Source organism: Pipistrellus hanaki (assembly GCF_964339955.1).
Source record: "Pipistrellus hanaki genome assembly, chromosome: 6".
NCBI lineage: Eukaryota > Metazoa > Chordata > Mammalia > Chiroptera > Vespertilionidae > Pipistrellus > Pipistrellus hanaki.
The window spans coordinates 67,215,266-67,229,895 of NC_140508.1; the positions used below are offsets into that span (position 1 = coordinate 67,215,266).

Consider the following 14,630-nt stretch of genomic DNA (forward strand, 5'->3'; position numbering starts at 1 on the left):
TATCTCATGTTTCTTAGAAATGTAATGGATATACATTGTTTCCTATGCCTTTTAACTCAAGTAATATATGTATACTAGAGACCTGGTGCACAAAATTTGTTCATGGGGGCCGGGGGCGGGGGGTGGGTAGGGCCCTCAGCCCAGCCTGCACCCTCTCAATCCAGGACCCTTTGAGGGATGTCCGACTGCCTCTCAAAATCTGGGACCACTGGCTCCTAACTGCTTGCTTGCCTGACTGCCTGATCACCCCTAACCCCTTTGCCTGCCTGATTGCTTGATCGCCCCTAACCATCTCTGCCTGCCTGATAGCCCCTCAGTACCTCTGCCTGCCTGATCACTCCTAATTGCTCCCCTCCTGGTCTGATTGCCCCTAATCACCTCTCCCTCACTCCACACCCAGGACCCAGGATTTCCTCCTCTAGCCAGCTGCAGACACCCAAGACCTGGGCCGGCTTCATCTGGGCTGCTGCCGCAGGTGCCTGGGATCACGGGGCAGATGGCTTGTCCCTTTCCCAAGCCACAGCCCCAGATACTGGCGCCCAGGCCAGCAGGGTGTGCGGCTTGTCCCTCTCCCAGGCTGCAGCCTGGCTGGTCCCCATTCCTCTCTTGTGAGCTCATTTGTGCCTGGCTGGTCCCCATTCCTCTCTCCTCCCTGTTGAGTGTCTGAGCCATTATGGCATGATGGCATGATAGCATGAGGACATGATGTCCATTGCATATAGCTCTTTATTATATAGGATATTAATAACATATATAAACATATATCAATAATAATATATATTACTACTTTTTCTCTCTCAGATGTAATAAAGATCCCAATTTTTAAAGAAAGAAAAAGTTTCCTCCCTAAAGCTTTCTTGAAGGTCAGGGGCTTTGTCCATGAAAAAGTAGTAAATAGCCCTGACTGGTGTGGCTCAGTTGGTATGAGTGTTGGCCTATACGCCGAAAGGTTTTGGGTTTGATACCCAGTCAGGGAACCACCACCAACAAAAAAAAAGTAGTAAGTAGTTATCTGTAACCTGTGTAGAACAGTAGCCAGACATAAATAGTCCTTTCTGGCTAAGGGTTAGAACAATGAGTATAATTGTTTGGGCCCTTTTAGTATCTCTTAGTCAAAATTACTAGATGATAGAATTCAAGAACTTGTTACATGCTTAGTATGCAGTGTCATGCATAAAAAGGAAAGAATGAAAGACAGAAACATTTGTGGAAATTAGAAAAATTACTATCATTGAGCACTGAACATTTTGATCTCAGAACTAACTCCAAAGCAAAAGTGGAATAAACAGTATGCAAAATATGATCTTCTGTGAAAATGTAGAAATAATAAAACTTCGATCAAATTGGACAAGGGGGCAAGCAGGTGGATAAGAGAGTCAGCTCTCTGACTGTTTTATATGTAATAGCTTCAAGTTTTATTTTACACTAGAGGCCTGGTGCACAAATTCGTGCACCAGTAGGGTCCCTGGCCTGGCCTGAGAGATTGGGCCAAAACTGATTCTCTGACATCCCCTGAGGGGTCCCAGATTGTAAGAGTGTGCAGGCCAGGCAGAGGGATTCCACCAGTGCACGATTGGGGCTGAGGAGGGACTGTGGGAGGGCTCCAGGACATGTCCAGCCCATCTCACTCAGTCCCAATCGGCCGGACCCCAGCAGCAAGCTAACCTATTGGTTGGAGCATCTGCCCCCTGGTGGTCAGTGCACATTATAGCGAGCAGTTGAGCTGCCTTAGCATACATATCATTAGCATATTATGCTTTGATTGGTTGAATGGATGACTGGATGACCAAGCACTTAGCATATTAGGCTTTTATTACATAGGATAATTTAAAAAAGTTTTAAAGGTTCTTGAAATAGGAAACTTCCACAAGGTAAAGATGTTCATCTTGGCTAACATAATTTACACCTTAAATAGAATAAAAACAAACACCTGGTGGGTTTTGTGTCCACTAATGCAGTGTTTCCCAACCTTCTCTCATGATGAGAATCACCTGGTGGAGTTGTTAAAACACAGATTCCTGAATCCCAACTAAGAAGTGCTAAACTAGAATTTTTGAGAACATATAGGTAAAATTGCATACCTAACTTAGTGCTCTGTATATAACATCTGTGTTAGAGCACTAGTTAAGTATACAATTTTACCTATATGTTCCCAAAAATTCTAGTTTAGCACTTCTTAGTTGGGATTCAGGAATCTGTGTTTTAACAACTCCACCAGGTGATTCTCATCATGAGAGAAGGTTGGGAAACACTGCACTAATGAAATCACTGATTCAGGCAATGATCATCCATGTCTTCCAAATCATTAGGGAGGGTGGGAGTAGAGATTAACCAAAGAACAGATATGCATATATGCGTAGCTCATGGACACAGATGATAGTATGAGAAAGGCTTGGGTGGAGGGTTGGGGTTTGGTGGAGGGGTGCAAAAAGGGAGAAAAATGGGAGACATCTGTAATACTGTCAACAATAAAAAAATAATAAAAATCATTAGGTGAAAGTTTGACTGGGACTGGCTATTTACAGGGGGCCAGCTTATCACCCCATAGTTTATTTGCTGTTTATAAGTAGGAAAGCATAACTTTACCATGGGGCCAGGAAAGGGCATATGAATGCACATGTCCAGGGTATGAACTCGATCCCTGGTAGGTGGTGTGCAGGAGGCAGCCAACTGATGTTTCACTCTCACGTGCATTCATCTATCTTCACCACCCTAGAAGTGGGTGGGCGGAACCCATGTTTCCCCCGAGGTGACGCAAGACAAAGGCACACCTGTAACATGTTTGTGCCAAGGTAGTTGAACTTGAACCTCACTGAGCCTCGAGAGCCAATAGAGAAGGAAGTTGAAAGGGAAGTGGAACATTGTGGGGAACAATTCATCTTTTTTCTTCAACAGGTAAATAGCATGAAGAGGGAGGAGGAAGAGAAGTTAGAGTTGGAGGAAATGTTTTAGATTAAAGAGATATGCAAGACATTGCAACCAATGCAATGTGTGCACCTTGCTTAGATTCTGACTCAAACACACCAACTGAACAATGTCATTTCGGAGACCATCAGGAAGACAGAATACTAGGAGAATATGATGTGATAGACATCACTGCTAATTTTGTCAGGTATGATGAAAACATGCTGATTATGTGAGAAAATGTCCTTATTTCTTTGAGATTCATATTGAAGTATTTAAGGGTGAAATGTAAGACACGTTGAATTTATTTGAAATTTATTTCAGCCCAAAAGGGGTAGGAATATACATGAAGGAAGTGTAAAATGTTAAATTTTGAGACTCTCAGATATAAGATGATTAAGTTCCAGGGATCTAATGTCAAGCATGGTGACTACAACCATCAATACTGGATTGTCTGCTTGAAGGCTGCTCAGAGTACATCTTTAATGCTCTCACCATGACGACAACAAAATGGTAATTGTATGGGATGAGGCAAGTGTTGCCTAACTTACTGTGGTATTTCATAATACCTACGTGTATCAAAGCATTACACTGCACGCCTTACTCTTACACAATGTTATATGTCAATTATATCTCAATTAAGCTGGGGGAAAATGTTAATTGTTGAATCTGGGTGAACAGCGGTAGGCAATTTTCTCAATCTGACAATGGATTCTGTGTACCAAACCCTGGCCTTTGAAGTGTATATCTACCTAAAAGTATTTATTGTTCTTTTGTGTATTAAAAAAAAAAAAATTATGATGATTTTTTTTTTTTACAAAAATCAAGATTTATTTTGGAACTTAAGAAATGATTTTAAGGTTCATATGGGAGAATGAAATACTTGTGACATGGATGATTTGAAAATGCAGAGTAGTGAAGGGTAATAGGACACGGTCAGTCATTAAAATGTATTGTGAAGCTGCAACAATTACAAGCAGTCCAGGCAGGAGAATAAACAGTCAGAAAGAGAACAGAAAACCCAGAATCAGTCCATTACATAGAAGTCTTTAGCTTTTGCTAAAGCTGTGATTCCCAACCAATGGCAAGAGTTCAAATTATTTACTAAATGATACTAGGACAATTGCTTAATAACTTGGGAAAAAAGGCATTTCCCTATCTTACACCCCATGCCTAAATAGATTTGGGCTGGGTTAAAGAATTAACATGGTTTTCAAAGTTACAAGAGAGCCCAGCTGGTGTGGCTCAGCTGTCTGGGCAATGTCAGGTGCACCGAAAGGTTACTGGTTCAATTCCCAGTTCAGGGCACAGGTCTAGGTTATGAACTCAGTCCCTGGCAGGAGGCAGTCAATTGATGTTTCACTCTCACATCCGTGTTTTTCTCTCTCTCTAAAAGAAAAAAAAAATTAAAAATCACATGAACCCTGACTGGTTTGGTCAGTAGATAGAGCCTCGGCCTTTAGACTCAGGAGTTCCAGGTTCGATTCCGGTCAAGGGCATGTACCTTGGTTGCGAGCACATCCCCAGTAGAGAGTGTGCAGGAGGCAGCTGATTGATGTTTCTCTCTCATCGATGTTTCAAACTTTCCCTCCCTCTCGCTTCCTCTCTGTAAAAAATCAATAAAATATATATATTTTTTAAATCACAAAATAATTATAAGTATAGTGAATAATTATCTGGCATTGGAGTAACAATGACTTTACAGCATAAAAACAAAGGGAGAAAATACAAATGAAAAGACTGAGCTAACTACCCCAAAACTGAAAACATTGGTACAAAGGAATAGAAGAGGATAGAATTAAACATTTATCAAGCTTATCTTTTTTTTTTTTCTTCAAGAGAAACATCACAAGTGCTTTATTCAAAGTAATGTCCATCGCTAGCTACACATTCCCCCATCTTTCAGGTAACTTGTGGATACTGTCCCAATAGAATTTTTCTTGTTTTGAGGCAGACAATTCAGAGACTCAATTTTCCATTTCTTCGTACGTTTTGAAGTGCTGCTCAGAAAGTGTGTGTGGCATTGATTGGAACAAGTGGTCATCTGAAGGAGCAAGGTCTGGTGAATATGGCAGGTGGGTTCATACTTCCCAGGCAAGATCTTTTACCGTGCCTTTAACTGGTTTTGAAATGTGTGATGGTGAGTCATGAAGCAAAATTACTTTGCCGTGTCTTCTGACCCATTGTGATCATTTTACAATCAAAGCATGGTTCAGTTTGATTATTTGTTGTTGGTAGCAATCAGTATTAACAGTTTCACCTGGTTGTAGAAGCTCATAATACACCACACCTTCCTGATCCCACCAAACACAGAGCATTGTCTTCTTTCCTAAGCGATGTTGATGGTTGACCTGAATCAATCCGTGATTTTTGTGCGTTTGGAATTATCAAGATAAATCCACTTTTTTAAAAACATTTCTTTATTGATTAAGGTATTGCATATTTGTTCTCAACCCCCCATATCAAGCTCATCTGATTCAATTCTCAAAACCATCCTATAAAATAAATATCATCTCTATCTTACTATTTTTTATTTTATAGAAGAGCAGACATGTTTAGAAAAGGTAAGTAATTCATTCAGAATCACAGAGCTCGAACTGGGGGCTCTTGTGTTCAAAGCCAGGTGTGCCTGACACCAGCTTACATCTGCTAACCACCTTCCCATTCTGCTTCTTGTGCACGACAAGTTAGTAGTACCCTTAATGTATAAACAGCTCTTTTTTTTTTTAAACATATTTTATTGATTTTTACAGAGAGGAAGGGAGAGGGATAGAGAGCTAGAAACATCGATGAGAGAGAAACATCGACCAGCTGCCTCCTGCACATCCCCCGCCAGTACATGCCCTTGACCGGAATCGAACCTGGGACCTTTTAGTCCAATGTACATGCCCTTGACCGGAATCGAACCTGGGACCTTTTAGTCCACAGACCGACGCTCTACCACTGAGCCAAACCGGTTTTGGCTATAAACAGTTCTTAAAGCTCCATAATAGAAATAACGTCTCCCCAATAAAAATGGGCAAAGTACAGAACCAGGCAAAAGAAGAAGTACAAGTGGTCTGTGTCAGTACATGAAGAAAGTCTCTCCCTCACCCAGATTCAGAGAAAGGCAAATTAAAATGAGACTGTTGTCCATTGGCAAGCATTTCCTTTTATTCTTTCATTGTTTTGAGGCAATATTTATTGAGGCTTCAGTGAACAGGAAAGACACCGCATTGCCCTGGCCCTGCTTTCAGAGGTGGTGCAGGGGCCTCCTGAGTGCACAAAGCATGGTAGCAGGTAGTCTCCCACGCGTCCCAGGTGCAGGACTCCGCAAGGCCTTCCCAAGGAAGAAACGCTGCCAGAGGCTGATGAGCAGCACCCGCTGTGGCTCACCTGGGAGCAAGCAGGCAACACGGGCCAGATGGAACCAGAGGGGAGACATGGTCTGCCTGCTCCACAGATGGTGGTGTGCTGGAAGCCAATTCCAGCACCTCAGCAGGGCTGAATCACCTGGAGATGGCTGAGGGCATTTCCCCAAACCTGAAAGGGATGCATGAATGATTGCTTGCTGCCAGACAGATGAGGGCATCTTAATCTACACGGTATTGCCTCCTCCTAGCCAAACACCTGAACAGCTGTAGGCAATTTTCTCATTCTGACAATGGATTCTGTGTACCAAACCCTGGCCTTTGAAGTGTATATCTACCTTGCCTTAGGACAATTTGTGTTAATAAAAAGCAAGGGGTCCTGAGACAAGGAGAACTTGGTTTCTTTAGCCAAGCTCCTCTGGCACCCATAATGCCTTCCAAAATTATGTTTCGTCTCTGGACTCTTATTTAAGTTACACAGAGTGCTTCTCCAGATTCCGGAACCCTTCTAGATGCTGGATGAAGACCCCTGGCAGTTGTGGTGAAGCACGAACCACCAAGATCCTGTCCTTCATTCAGAAGCCACCTGAGAGCCTCCTAGTTTATTCCAATTCTGCTCCACACATTGCTTGAAGATGTCTGCCTCCTTTCTGAGAGGAGTGCTGGAATGACACTCCCACTCTTCCCCTCTCCCTTCTTCCCTGCCCGGGCCCACCTATTTATTTGTTGTTTTTTTTTTTAATTCATTGGGGTGCTATAGGTTAATACCATCATACAGGCTCCAGGTGTGGGTTTCCATGTTACAAGATCTGTGTATTGCACCATGTGCCCACCGCCCAAAGTCAAATCACTCCCAAAGCCATATATTAGCACCCCATTCACCTCCCTCCTGCCCTCACAGAGCAATCAAGTGCTTGAGATAAAGAAGCTGCATGCAGGAGCCGAGGCCAGATCCCTGATGCCTGTCCCCTCAGTCCCTACGCAGGGTAGACCCTGTCCTTGCAGGTTTCAAGGTTGGAGAGTTCTGGGTCCCCCTGACCAGGGCATGCTGGTCTTAGGCCCCCTCTCTTGCTTATTGAATTTCATCCTTTCAAGATGACCTTGAGAGCATCTAGCCCAACCTGGTTGAGGGGGTTCAGGTTAAAACCCTTCAGCTCCGGTTTGCCTAGGGACTCAAAGAGGCAGTTTACATTCACATGAAGTTGTTTCCAGAGTTTCTCTATTTCTTTATCCAGATGATCCTGCTTTTTCTCAATCATTCCTTCGTCTGCGGGTGAAGCATGTTGATAAGCATGCTCCTGAAGCAAACATCACATCTTCCGAGAGGCTGAGGTCCTTCTGCAGGGCCCTCTCAGTTCTGTTTCCTTTCGGTGTCCAGGTCCACAGTTGTCTACCTGCCCCTCATCCTCCAGCACCTTCGCCATGAGCTCCTCCACTTCCACCAGGTACTGCAGCACCTGCTTCTCCAGGGGGCAGCGTGGTGCCTGCCAGCTCCACTCTGCTCCCGCTCTGCTGCCTACCTCTTTGATAACAGCCTCTATTTGGTGAGCGGATTTGTTAAGGATGTTTGGTTGCAAGCAACGGCAACTGAATTTTAGACCATTCTCTAGACCACTGCCTTCTCTGTTCAGGATTTTAATGGAGGAGTGGACAGGCTAGAGGTTATGGAAGAGTTCAGTGGCTCCAATCTGGGTCAGACACTCCCCCTGTGACAGGGGAAGTGTCTGGTGATTGACAGCCAAGCAACCTTACAGGAGGTGGAGCCTAATGACTCCACCAAAGGAAGGGATGCTGGGCAGACAAACACAGGAAGTGTCTGCTACAGAGCTGGTGGAGGCTTTCACACACCAATTTACTTCCTCTCTTTTTTAAAAATCAAATTTATTTATTTATTTTTCTTCAGGTGTACAATTCTATAATATGCCCGGCTGGCGTGGCTCAGTTGATGAGTGTTGAGCTATGAGCCGGAAGGTCACAGATGGATTCCCAGTCAGGGTACATGCCCAGGTTGTGGGCTGATCCCTGGGGTGGGGGTGGGTGTGCAGGAGGCAGCCAATCAATGATCTTCTCATCATTAATATTTCCATCTCTCTTCCTCTCTGAAATAAATGAAAATATTTTTTTAAAAATTCTCTAAAACATCTTCTATATATTGTGTTGTATTCACTACTCCAAGTCAAGTCTCTTTCCATCACCACTTATCCTCCCTTTACTCTCTCTTCCCTCCCCTTGCCCCTTTCTCTTTGGTTATCACTGTATTTCTTCATTTACTTCAGATGTGGGTTTTCCGAAATGCAATTTCAGGATATTCAAAGCCTGAAACACTGTCCTGCCCTTTGACGTTGCATTTTTGTTTGCTTCCCTGGTTGTTTCTGGGGCTTGATTCTTTTCTAATGGAGGTATAATTGACATATAAGATTATAGTAGTTCCAGGTGTACAACATATAATTCAGTATTTGTATATAGAACATTTGCAAAATGTTCTCCACAATTAATCAAACTTCCGTCACCACAATAAATCTAGCTAACTTCCACCGAAACTGGTTTGGCTCAGTGTATAGAGCATCGGTCTGCGGACTGAAGCCATGTTCGATTCGGGTCAAGGGTATGTACATTGGTGCGGGCACATCCCCAGTGGGGAGTGTGCAGGAGGCAGCTGGTCGATGTTTCTTTCTCATAGATGTTTCTAGCTCTCTATCCCTCTCCCTTCCTTTTTGTAAAAAATTAATAAAATGTATTTTTTTTTTAAATCTAGCTAACTTCTGTCACCACACAATTTTTTTCTGTGATGAGATCTTTTAAGGTCTACTCTCATAGCAATGTGCAAATATTCAATACACTATTATTAACTATAGGAATCACGTTGTACCTTACAAACCCAGGTCTTATTTATTTTTAACTGGAAGTTTGACATTTCTAATTTGACAGACTTAACCCCACGAAAATAGTCAGAGATCTAACTCAAAATGTATGTACAAAGATTGTTGTTGCAGCTTTACTTATAAGAGTGGAAAAAACAAAAAAGGAAACTTGTATGTTCCATGAAAGAGAACTGATTATATATGTTTTGGCATATCAATCTTGCAAAATACCATGCCGCTATTAGAAACGAAGATATTGCAGGACACTTCATCACCCAGGAAAATGTCTGGGAAATAATCTTAATTGAAAAAAGCATGTCTTTAATATGCAGATGAATTTCAAAATCAGGGAAGAAACAGCCTCATAAAATTATCCTTCCAGATAAAGCCTCCAAGGGAATGCTAGCATTCAAAAAGTAGCACCAGATCGCAGACTAGAGGCCCTGATTCCCGAGAGCTCAGGAGACAGCAACAAGGCCCAGCGAGGGACAAGGCTTGCTCCAGATCACAGCCCAAGCCAGCAAGACAGGCAGGCCTGGATCCTGCCCCCACCCATCGTCCATTCTTGCAAAAGCGCCCTGGCATTGAGGCTCTCAGGCAGGGAGAGGGTGGGACCAGGATGAGGCAGCCACCAGCAGCCACTCCATCCGCCCCCTCGGCCTCCTTCCCTTACTCAGCTGCCACCGCCTCCCTGGGGCCGCAGGTGTTAATTTAGGGGCCCCTGGGCCCTGACCTTATCGGGTGCCGCGACAGAAATATGAGGGCCTGGAACCTCCTCCTCCTGGTGGCCCTCCTGGCTCTGGGAAGCCAGCTGCCCGCTGCCTCGGGCAGGAGGAAGGGAGGTGAGTGAGCTTGGGTTCTTTTCCTCCAGGTACCAGCGGTTTCTGCCTCTCTGGGGAGCGTAAGGATTGGGGGAGGCAGGTAACTCAGTGTGTGTCTGTGTGTGTGTGTGTGTGTGTGTGCCTACTCAGTGGGCATGTTTTGTTTGTGCCCGTCAGCTTGTTCGTGCCTAAGTCTGTAAACATCTTCCTGCCAGTTTCTCTGTGCTCGTCCGTGCCTGATGCTCAGCTGAGTGTGGGGTCCTGGCTACACGCGTGCCCATCTCCGTGTACATGTGTGTGTTCGTGCCTGTGCGGGTCTGTCCCCTCTGCTCTGGTGGTCTCCACGGAGGCGTATGGGCCTGTGGGTCCACATGGCAGGGAGGTGGCCCTTCCTGTCATCCTCTGTGGCCGACAGGCCATGCCTGGTCTGGCTTCTGTCTGTCTCAGGCCCTCTCCGTCCCCAGCCCCGTCTGTGGAAGGGACTCTGAATTGAGTAGGGGTGTGGCTTTTTTAGATCTGGATCTGTTGGGAGGAAGCTCTAGCCCTTCTTCTCCCCCCCCCCCCCCCCCAACAACAACAAAAAAAGGCTGGGGCTGACCTGTCACCAGGGAAGGGAGGCCAGGCTGCCGGAGTAGCTAGACAGGTGCCTCCCCACCTGGGCGAGGCCTCCACTTCCATACCCTTCTGGGCTGGGACACTCTGACCTACATACACTGTGCAGCCTGGCCCTGCCTTGGAAGGGGACAGTGAAGGGGACAGGTCCCCCTTCACAGGGCCCTGGGGAGCAGTTCCCTGCAACCTTGCTGCCACATCTAGCCTAACTGGAAAAAAAAAGAAAAAGAAAAAGTTTTTACTGATTTCTTAGAGCAGCAGGTGCCAACCTTTCGGACCTCAAGGACCACTGGTTGGCGACCGCTGTCTTAGAGAGAGAAAGGGAGAGAGAGAGAGAGAGAGAGAGAGAGAGAGAGAGAGAGAGAGAGAGAGAGAGAGAGGGAGAGAGAGAGAGAGAGAGAGAGAGAAACATGGATGTGAGAGAAACATCAATCGGTTGCCTCCTGTATACACCCCAACTGAGGACCGAACTCCCAACCTGGGCATGTGCCCTGATCAGGAATCAAACTGGTGACCTTTCAGCACATGGGACAATGCTCAACCAACTGAGCCACACCAGCCAGAGCCCCTCTAGCCTAACGTATGCCTTCCTCAGAGGCAGGGCTCTCTCCCTGGGGATGAGCTGGTTTGGGGATGAGATTGCTCACAACTCAAGGCTGAGGAGGGAAGGGTGCTGTCAACTTCCACGGCCAGACCCCATGCTGGCTGAGAGTCCCAGGCCATCACCACCTTCCTCCTCACAGCAAGGCTGCGAGGTCACAGCTATTTCTATGCCCATTTTGCAGATGAGGAAACCGAGGCTCAGTGGGAAGCCACTTGCCCAAGGATAAAGACTGCTTCTGAGTCAGTGTCGAAGGTGGCTGCTGAGGGCAGGTCTTTGTAATCAGGAAGACTCACCTCCCAAACCTTGTGAAATGGGGTCTCGTGCCTCTCTCTCAGGAGTAAATGGAATAACACATGCTGGTCGCCCCCAGCTCATCGCATCTGCGTCGCTCCTGGGTCTCCCCCCTGAGGCCACTGCCTGGCTCTCTGGAGTTTCAGACAGAGGAGGAAAGCAGCAGAGTTGAGGGAAGGGGTGTCTTGGTTTATTTTCCGCGGAAGCGCAGTCACCTCTGTGTATCAGATTCCCTCCACACACACTCAGACACGTCTGGGTGTCTGACATAGAGGGCAGGGCACAGTCCCTGACAGAAGTGTCTTACAGGTGCTTTCAACAGTCGTATTGTATTCTGAAGAGACCGGGGTCTGTAGCTCTTTGCATATGGTTGCGCACTTGACCGAGTGTGTATGTTCATGTCTCTGTTCACACTCATGCTGCATGTTTACATATACATGACTGCATGTCTGGGTGTATGTGTAATTTCTGTGCATGAAATCTGGAAATGGCCCAAAATACTAACAAGAAAAGTGGCCAGGTAAGCTCCAGGGCAAAACATTCTAGAACCGTTCAGAGGACATCCTGGATGACCCAGCGGATGCAGATCCCTGGTGCAGTGCCACGGGCAGCAGTGCGAGCACAGGGTGGAAGTGGCCGGTGGTGGCCGTGTGACAATGTGCCAGGCTGCCAACACCTGACACACCTGCGAGGCTGGGCCTCCCTTCAAACTGTTCTTTCAAACAGTCTCTGAGCCCCCAGTGTTTTGTGTCAATGACTGTGCGTCAGCCCAATGGTGAGCAAAGCGGGCTGCGGTGGGGGGGTTATTGTCACAGCTGCTGGGCAAGTGAGAGAGGCAGACAAACAGAGACGGAATCACGCACTGAAGGAGGAGCCTCTGGGAGTGTGTGGACTGACAGAGTGAATCCTGAGGACGTGGTGCTTCAGCTGAGACCTGAGGAATGGGCAGAGGACAGAGCAGCAGGCGAGGGCATGGCCAACGCCAGCCCCTGCAAAGAGCAGAGGCCTGGAGCGGATCAGGAGCCACACGAGTGAAGAGGCTGAGGCCAGAGAGACGGGCAGGGGCCAGGCCTGGTTAGTGCAGGCGGAGATTTTTAACTTCATTCCCTCCCCCCGGCCCCTCATCTATTATGCCATCTGAGTCTCAAACCTGCCCAGAAGGAGGGAGTCCAGCTTCCCATTTCATAAACAGAAAACTGGGGCTTGGAGTAAACATTTTTAGAAAGTTGCCAGCCATTTGGGACGGGGATGGACGGTGAGGGCATTGTGCTGAGTGAAACAGAGAAAGACAAATGCCGTGGAATCTAAACCTTACATGTGAAATCGAAAACACAAAACAAAACCAAGAAAACCAAGCTCGTAGACACAGAGAGCGGACCCGTGGTTGCCAGGAGTGGAGGGGTGGAGGGCGAGTGAAATGGGTGAAGGGGATTCAAAGGCACAAGCGTCCAGTTATAAAACAAATACGTCACAAGGATGTCATGTGCAGCAGGCACCTACAGTTAATGACCCTGTATCGCATCTTTCAAAGTTGTTAAGAAAGTAGATCTTAAAAGTTTTCATCATAAGGAACAAAATTTTAACAATGCATGGTGACAGATGTTAACTAGACCTATCCTGGTGATCATTTTGAAATATATACAAATATTGAATCATTACCTTGTACATCTGAAGCTAACATAATGTTGTGTGTCGATTATACCTCTATGAAAGAACTAAATAAAAACAAATAAAAGCAAGTCCATCAAAAAAAAAAAAAAAATACAAATAGCCGGGACTGGTTTGGCTCAATGGATAGAGCGTCGGCTTGAGGACTGAAGGGTCCCGGGTTCGATTCCGGTCAAGGGCATGTACCTTGGTTGCAGGCATATTCCCAGTAGGGGGTGTGCAAGAGGCAGCTGATCGATGACTCTCTCTCATCAATGTTTCTAACTCTATCTCTCTCCCTTCCTCTCTGTATAAAATCAATGAAAAATATATTAAAAAAATACAAATAATAACTTGCCCAAGAACAGGCAAGAACTAAAGGGAGGAGAATTCAGAGCTGGTGAGTTCTGGGTCAGCCCCGAATCCAGAACTCTGGTCTGCCTCCAGCCGCAATATCTGGGGGGGTCTCTTCCAGAGAGACATGGGGGATGTCCACCGGACGATGGGCCCTGCCCTCAATCGGTGCCTGACCAGTGCGTGAACGACAGCCAGTGTCCCGCCAAGATGAAGTGCTGCCACAAAAACTGCTTCCGCCAGTGTGTCCGCAGGGTCACAGGTAAGTATCCCTCTCCACCTTGCTGACCGCCCGAGCCCCAAGTCCCAGGCCACAGGCCCCAGGGCCGAGGCTCAGGCAGGCTCACCCAGGCCCCTGTGTTGCAGTGAAGCAGGGCACCTGCCCCGAGGACCGACTGCGCTGCCTGAGCCCCATCCAGCACCTGTGCCACAAGGACGCAGACTGCAGGGGCAACAGCCGGTGCTGCCTCAGTGCCTGCGGCCGGGACTGCCGGAACCCAGTCAGAGGTGTGTCCCATGTGCCTGGCAGGCTCTTCCCTCCCTGAGCCCCAGCTCTAAGATGCCAGCCACCTCAGCACGCAGACTGGGACACCTTCTCAGAGCCTGGGCCTCCCTGAGACCATCAGTGGGGACGTGGGTGGGGTGTGCCGGGTCCTGGCAGGATGACGGAGGCACTGGGGATCCTTGGTTCTCTTGGTGAACTTGTCCCCGGGACCACAGCCCTGAACCACTTTGGGCTTCAGGCTGCTCTTTGAAGGATGGGGGAGGGGAGAGTCCTGCCTCCGGAGGCCACCAGGCCCAGCTGATGGGGTCTGGATGGACCATCAAGCCCAGAACTCAGAGCCCTATTGTGGGAGCGGTTAACCCTTTCCTTCTCTCTCCTCAGGCTAATTCTGGTTTAGGATCCATGGCTCTGAACCTCAGAGGTTCCCTGCAGGAAGGGCTGATGACGGGGCCTGGGACCTGCCGCCCAGACAGCACTGTCTCTGCCGGTGACAGTCCCAACCTCCTGATAAACACCGATCCGTGGTGACCTTCCCTGCAGCCATCCACCAGGTTTTTCCTCCTGGGAATCAAGGGCCATGGCCAGACCTCAAAGGACACCTCTCCTTTGGTGTACTGCCTGTACTCCTGTTTATCTTAATGCTTTTCCTTAAGTGAACTCACTTTTGTATATAAGTAATTT

The 14,630-nt window shown here is 47.0% G+C and overlaps 1 protein-coding gene and 1 pseudogene across 2 annotated transcripts; one reads left to right on the top strand and one right to left on the bottom strand.

Moving 5' to 3' along the window:
• Nucleotides 1–7,307: 7,307 nt before the first annotated feature.
• On the bottom strand, nucleotides 7,308–9,671 carry LOC311625134 (p53 and DNA damage-regulated protein 1-like; annotated as a pseudogene). Its single transcript has 2 exons — nucleotides 9,668–9,671; nucleotides 7,308–7,791 (listed from the first exon to the last, which is right to left on the bottom strand). The product of its transcript is annotated as a p53 and DNA damage-regulated protein 1-like (transcript).
• Nucleotides 9,672–9,872: 201 nt separating this feature from the next.
• On the top strand, nucleotides 9,873–14,398 carry WFDC5 (WAP four-disulfide core domain 5; the record flags this gene model as incomplete). Its single annotated transcript, XM_084887435.1, has 4 exons — nucleotides 9,873–9,957; nucleotides 13,566–13,706; nucleotides 13,811–13,951; nucleotides 14,331–14,398. 4 exons carry the CDS (start codon nucleotides 9,873–9,875, stop codon nucleotides 14,333–14,335), a joined length of 372 nt encoding a protein of 123 aa, XP_084743561.1. The 3' UTR covers nucleotides 14,336–14,398.
• Between the last annotated feature and the right edge of the window lie 232 nt (nucleotides 14,399–14,630).